Genomic DNA, 7,195 nt, shown 5'->3' on the forward strand with positions numbered 1-7,195 from the left:
TCGGAAGGCTGAGGGGGAAGGATCGCCAGAGCCCAGCAGGTCGAGGCTGCGGTGGCCGGGAGCGGCCACTGCACTCCAGTCTGGGCGACCGAGTGAGACTCCAACTCCAATAAATAAATAAAATAAAATAAATAAAATTTAAAAAGCCAAAAAATTAGCTGGGCACACCTATAGTCCTAGCTACTCAGGAGAATGAGATGGGAGGATCGCCTGAGTCCAGGAAATCAAGGCTGCAATAAGTTGTGATGGTGCCACTGCCCACTGCACTACAGCCTGGGCAACAAAGTGAGACCCCCAACTCAAAAAAAAGAAGCCAGGGACGCTTCCTCCACTTCCATCACCATCATCAAATCCTTCCACTTTTCTAGAGAATGTAATGAGTTTTCCATAAATAATTACATTAAAAGCAGTGGGTAAAAAAAGAATCCTAGATTCCCCTAAATTCACATGTAAAGAACTGTAGAGAAAATTACCTTAAGTCGAGTCTGACGGGTAACTCCTTTCACTTTTTCCTTCTGCAAGGTCTCTATCCTGGGTCTATTAAAGACTCTGTCGACCAGTTCCGGGGCTGTTTGCAGGTGAGTTGCAATATCAAACTGTTCAACTAAAATTCAAAGACAGTCCTTAAGGCACTGTTTCTAACACCAAATAACACAGACTGATATGGTAGACTATCCCAGAAACCTTCAAACACTTCATACCTTCCTTTTTGGTGTCAAAAAAGAACACATGTTTATTCTGATGCTTCCCCTGGAAATCCAGCAGATGGAGCTCTGATTTTAGTCTTTCGATTTTCTAGAACACAGAATATGGTTTCACTTTATATACCAGATTCTTCTGGGGTATCACAAATAAATTTGTGAAAGTTTAAACCATTTCACATCATTATTGCTAGTCTGCAAAAATTCTGCTTCACTTTTTTAAAGGAAGCGACCCCAACTACATGTCAGGTACTGGGCTATGCACTCCATAAAACTAACTTAATCCTTGCAACAATTCTATGAAACTGAAATGAGTGAATAGCCTCATTTGTCCATTGAAGATTAATTTGTCCATAGTCATAGGGCTAGTAAATGGCAGTACCAGAATTCAAACTTATGCCTGTCCCATTCCCAAACTTTAACTCTTTCAACTCCACCATGCTGATTATACTTCGAAATAATTATCACAATCAAACAAGATTGTAAATCCCAGAAAAATCAACTGATAACATGAGATTGATGGATTTAAGTTTCCTTTTTTAACCATTAAAAACACATCAGAACAAACAAGGCTCGGTGGTTCAGCCTGTAATCCCAGCACTTTGGGAGGCTGAGGCGAGTGGACTGCCTGCCCATGGGTTTGAGACCAGTCTGGACAACTTGGTGAGACCTCGTTTCTACAATAAATAAAAAATTAGCCAGGCGTGGTAGTGTGCGCCTGCAGTTCCGGCTACTTGGAAGGCTGAGGCAGAAGGATCACCAGAGCCCAGCAGGTCGACACTGGGGTGGCTGTGAGTATGCCACTGCCCTCCAGCCTGGGTACTCCAACTCAAAAAAAAAAACCACATCAGAACAAAGAGTTAACTGTTACCTTAACTTCTGCAATCCTTTTCATTTCTATATATTTGACATCCTGAGTTCTCATCAGCTTTAGTTGTTCTGGAGTTACTTCTTCATTAGTCTCCTTAATAACATGAACTCCATCCTAAAATTCAAATTTAAAAGATACATTCCCTATTAGATGAAAATCACTGGTAAGTTATTGACATGGTTCATAGTTAGAACAAAAATAACCAAATGCTGTATGCTGACATCAACTACACTAGACTCTGAAGGTGCAAGTTCAATGCAGCACTTCCAGTCATTCACTCTTAAGAACAGCTCCAGGCGTAAGACAACTGAGATTCAAGAGGCAGAAACGCATACTCCTTAGGAAGGAGCAAGTTTGCCTTGGATGTTGACCAAGAGCACCTGGAGTAACAGGACAAGATCTAAATTAAGATCAAGGATCCTTCTTCTCCATCTCCTCCCCCATCCTTATTTTCCAACAGCTGGAGCTCAAAACACCAACTGATCCATCAGGTAGGTACCCACCTGGAGTTTAACCCGAGTCATTTTATAGTAGAATTCATCTGGATTTTTTTCAAGAGCCTTCTTCCGGAGAGCTCTGAGGTATTCCTGTTTTTTACGGTAGTCACTAAAAAGCAGGTTAAATGAAGTTTGGAGCAAAAACAAAACAAAACAAAACAAAGAACAAACAAAACTCACAATGGGCAAACTCTACAAGTATCTAACATTTCACACAAAGTGGAACTCAAAAAAGCTAAAGCAGTGACTGGATTTGACCCACACTCCACTGTCACTGAGTTGAACTCATGTCTCCATAGGGTCCACAATCCAGCAATCCTCTCCTATCTCAATGGAACTCGATATTAACTGTCCCCGTCCTATACTCATTTTAGTATCACTTATAGCATTACAGGAACACACCAACAGAGCACAACTAAAACTCCTTAGGGTTCTGGGCAAACTTGGGCACCAAATGACCAAATATGATTCACAAACTGCACAGTCCAGCATAGCATAAAGACTAGAATTGTGGACTCTGGAGCCAGACAGTATGGGTTCAATGTGGAGTCCACCACACCTGGCTCAGTAACCTTGGATAAATTAGTTAAACATTTTGTATCCCAATTCATCTGTAAAATGGGTATAGTAACAGTAACTTATCCCAGAGAGTTGGTGGAAGAAATAAGAGTGCAAAAATTATGAAGCTCCTAGAACTCTGCCTGGCCAACAACAGCACTTCATTATTACTATCCTTAAAAACTCTGGGATTAGCCGGGCTCGGTGGCTCAGCCTGTAATCCAGCGCCTTTGGGAGGCTGAGGTGAGTGAATTGCCTGAGCCCACGGGTTCGAGACCCACCTAGGCAGCGAGACCTCATCTCTACAATAAATCAAAAAATCAGCCGGGCGTGGTAGCGCATGCCTGTAATTCCGGCCACTTGGAAGGCTGAGGCAGAAGGATCGCCGGAGCCCAGCAGGTTGAGGCTGCGGTGGCCAGGAGCGGCCACTGCACTCCAGTCTGGGTGACAGAGTGAGACTCCAACTCAAAAAAAAAAACTCTGGGACTGGCCAGGTGCAGTGTAAGGCAGAGGCAAGAGGATTGCCTGAGCCCATGGGTTTGAGACCAGCCTGGGCAACTCGGCAACACCTCATCTTTACAATAATCCAAAAAAGGAGCCAGGTGTGGTGGCGTATGCCTGTACTTCCAGCTACCTGGAAGGCTGAGTTGGAAGAATCGCCTGAGCTCAGCAGGTCAAGGCTACAGTAGCCATTGAGTGTGCCACTACACTCCAATCTGGGTGACAGAGTGAGACTCCAACTCAAAAAAAAAAACTCTGGGACTGGCCAGGTGCAGTGTAAGGCAGAGGCAAGAGGATTGCCTGAGCCCATGGGTTTGAGACCAGCCTGGGCAACTCGGCAACACCTCATCTTTACAATAATCCAAAAAAGGAGCCAGGTGTGGTGGCGTATGCCTGTACTTCCAGCTACCTGGAAGGCTGAGTTGGAAGAATCGCCTGAGCTCAGCAGGTCAAGGCTACAGTAGCCATTGAGTGTGCCACTACACTCCAATCTGGGTGACAGAGTGAGACTCCAACTCAAAAAAAAAAACTCTGGGACTGGCCAGGTGCAGTGTAAGGCAGAGGCAAGAGGATTGCCTGAGCCCATGGGTTTGAGACCAGCCTGGGCAACTCGGCAACACCTCATCTTTACAATAATCCAAAAAAGGAGCCAGGTGTGGTGGCGTATGCCTGTACTTCCAGCTACCTGGAAGGCTGAGTTGGAAGAATCGCCTGAGCTCAGCAGGTCAAGGCTACAGTAGCCATTGAGTGTGCCACTACACTCCAATCTGGGTGACAGAGTGAGACTCCAACTCAAAAAAAAAAACTCTGGGACTGGCCAGGTGCAGTGTAAGGCAGAGGCAAGAGGATTGCCTGAGCCCATGGGTTTGAGACCAGCCTGGGCAACTCGGCAACACCTCATCTTTACAATAATCCAAAAAAGGAGCCAGGTGTGGTGGCGTATGCCTGTACTTCCAGCTACCTGGAAGGCTGAGTTGGAAGAATCGCCTGAGCTCAGCAGGTCAAGGCTACAGTAGCCATTGAGTGTGCCACTACACTCCAATCTGGGTGACAGAGTGAGACTCCAACTCAAAAAAAAAAACTCTGGGACTGGCCAGGTGCAGTGTAAGGCAGAGGCAAGAGGATTGCCTGAGCCCATGGGTTTGAGACCAGCCTGGGCAACTCGGCAACACCTCATCTTTACAATAATCCAAAAAAGGAGCCAGGTGTGGTGGCGTATGCCTGTACTTCCAGCTACCTGGAAGGCTGAGTTGGAAGAATCGCCTGAGCTCAGCAGGTCAAGGCTACAGTAGCCATTGAGTGTGCCACTACACTCCAATCTGGGTGACAGAGTGAGACTCCAACTCAAATAAATAAAAAATAAAAATAAAAACTCTGGCCGGGCTCGGTGGTTCAGCCTGCAATCCCAGCGCTTTGAGAGGCCGAGGTGAGTGGATTGCCTGAGCCTGAGGGTTCAAGACCCGCCTGGGCAACTTGGCAAGACCTCATCTCTACAATAAATCAAAAAATTAGCTGGGTGTGGTATTGCGCACCTATAGTTCCAGCTACTTGGAAGGCTGAGGCGGAAGGATCACCGGAGCCCAGCAGGTCGAGGTTGCGGTAGCTGGGAGCGGCCACTGCACGCCAGTCTGGGCAACAGAATGAGACTCCAACTCAAAAAAAAATTAAAATTAAAATAAAAAAATAAAAACTCTGGGACCTACAGAAATCCACTTCATCCATCACCACTGCCTGCACCAGGAACATAAGAAGGACCTCAGCTGACATATACGGCTAAAAAATAAAGTATTATGCAACTAAACTGTTGAAGGAAAAGAAGAATGGGATAATTGTTTTATAAAATGTTTCAGAGTTCATAATCACCCACACTCAGTCTCATGAATCCATCTTTCACATCTCTTCATTCCACACCACACACATGGTGATGGAATGGAATTTTAGATTATATCTTGCACTTCGAGAAAATGGAGAGAGCAAAGATTCAGCTCTTGGTTCAAATACCAAGGCAAAGGCAAATCAAAGCCACTATGAGAAAATAATCTGGAACAACATAATAAAAAAATTAACAATGCAATACAGTTAAATAAATAATGATCTGCCTAAACAAAGAGAGACGTTTGGGGTCACAGAAAAGTATCTGACAGGGTGCCAGAGCTTTGGTCATTTTATCAATGGCAGGAAATTATCCCCTGTTGGACACTCAGGCAATTCAGCTGTAGTGCAGGGAGGTTGTAAGCCTTCTTGGCAGTGCCTCTACCAGAAAGACTGAACTCACTCTGCACGAAGTTTGTGATCTTTCTTTTTCTCCAGCAGGCCCAGATGCTTCCGAAAGCCAGGCTAAAAGACAAAGAAAAAAAAACAGTGCTTAGTTTCCTCAGCAAATGCATACCCAAATCAACATGACACCTAATAGGAACAGGAGTTTCTGGAGTGTTCAGTAAATCCGTGTCCTTGGAGCCAACCCACTATCCTGTTCCCTCCTCTCCCTATAACTGGGCTCTGCCCAAGGATCAGAGCAACCATGCAGGCGCCAGACAGGTCACAAGCACTGCTATAGTAGGTTTCTTGGCCTATTAAGGACAGAGAAAGACAACAATGACTCGGCACTAAGCAAGCAGTTGCCAGTTGTACTAAAATTACTACCAACTTAATCCAAGGGCTTATAAAATACTACGAAGGGAAAACATAGTAACAGGGAGGCAACTGTGGTAAGGGAGCTAAATTTAGTCTGGAGTCTTGGGTTCAAATCCAAGCTTTACCTCTTAACAATATGTGACCTTAGGCAAGTCATTTAACTTCTCCGAGCTGCTATTTCCTAGCTGTAAAATAACAGCAATAGTTCCCACTTCCCAGGGTTCTCATGTGGATTCTACAAGCCTCTGTAACTGCTCAGCTAAGTTTACTGCTACTATAACCTATGGCATGAAAGAAAACCACATATGACAGAATGTACTTTCTCTGACAGAGACTTGACAGCAACTATGGTACAAAGGTTAAATACCAGTATGATCTTTCTTCAAGTTACCATTTGCTAAGTACTTAGTATATGTCAGGAACTGTGCTGGATTCTTTTACCTATATCATCATAATAAAGAAAGCACTTACTATGTTAGAAAGCATTGTTATACAATCTCATTTAATCCCCACAACGATCATGGAAAGAAGATAAAACAGACTCTATCATTATCTCAATGTTCTAGCAGGGGAAGGGGGCTTAGAGAATGATATGCCCAAAAACATATAACTAGTGTCAGATCTAAAACTAGAACCCATTGTATCTGAGGCCATAGTCTGCACTCTTCCACTAAACTGGGTCCTCTTCCACTCTGAATAATCTTGACTTTTGAGGAAATACGTAAACACTTCTCCACGACTTAAACTTGTATAATAATTTGGGTGGGATTTTTTTTAAGACACTGGGTCAGCTGGGCACAGTGGCTCATGTCTGTAATCCCAGCACTTTGAAAGGCTGAGGCAAGAGGATTGCCTGAGTCCAAGGGTTGGAGGCCAGCAACTTGGCTCATCTCTTCAATAAACCAAAAAATTAGCCGGGCATGATGGCGCACACCTGTAGTTCCAGCTACTTGGAAGACTGAGGCAGAAGAATGGTCTGAGCCCAGCAGGTTGAGGCTGTAGTGGCCATGAGAGTGCCACTGCACTCCAACCTGAGTGAGACTCCAACTAAAAAAGACAGGGTCTTTCTCTGTTGCCCAGACTGTAGTGCAGTGGCACATTCATAGTTCACTGCAGTCTCAAACCCCTAGGTAATCATCATTCCTCAACCTCCCAAGTAGTTGGAATTAGAAGCACATGCCACTATCTCAAACTCCTGGTCTCAAGTGATCCTCTTGCCTTGGCCTCTCCAAAGCACTGGGATTACAGGCAGGAGCCACTGTACCCAGTCTAAGTGGGATTTTTAACAGTCATCTTTCTCATCTTTCAAGTGATGCGATAAGTAACTCCATATTTAAAATAACACCCCAGCCGGACTCGGTGGCTCAGCCTGTAATCCCACGCCTTTGGGAGGCTGAGGTGAGTGGATTGCCTGAGCCCGCGGGTTCGAGACA

General features: G+C 44.8%; 1 protein-coding gene across 1 annotated transcript in view; it reads right to left on the minus strand.

Moving 5' to 3' along the window:
* Positions 1–7,195, minus strand: part of UTP11 (UTP11, small subunit processome component) — a 9,906-nt gene that overhangs the window by 345 nt on the left and 2,366 nt on the right. Inside the window, exons 2-6 of the mRNA XM_008061657.1 lie at positions 5,404–5,465; positions 2,076–2,178; positions 1,573–1,686; positions 702–795; positions 474–604 (exon numbers count right to left, since the gene is read on the minus strand). Of these exons, the coding sequence (XP_008059848.1) occupies positions 474–604; positions 702–795; positions 1,573–1,686; positions 2,076–2,178; positions 5,404–5,465 (504 nt within the window). The remainder of the gene's footprint in view (positions 1–473; positions 605–701; positions 796–1,572; positions 1,687–2,075; positions 2,179–5,403; positions 5,466–7,195) is intronic.

Source organism: Carlito syrichta, unplaced genomic scaffold, assembly GCF_000164805.1.
Source record: "Carlito syrichta isolate Samal-C Ts95f unplaced genomic scaffold, Tarsius_syrichta-2.0.1 Scaffold305386, whole genome shotgun sequence".
Taxonomy (NCBI): Eukaryota; Metazoa; Chordata; class Mammalia; order Primates; family Tarsiidae; genus Carlito; species Carlito syrichta.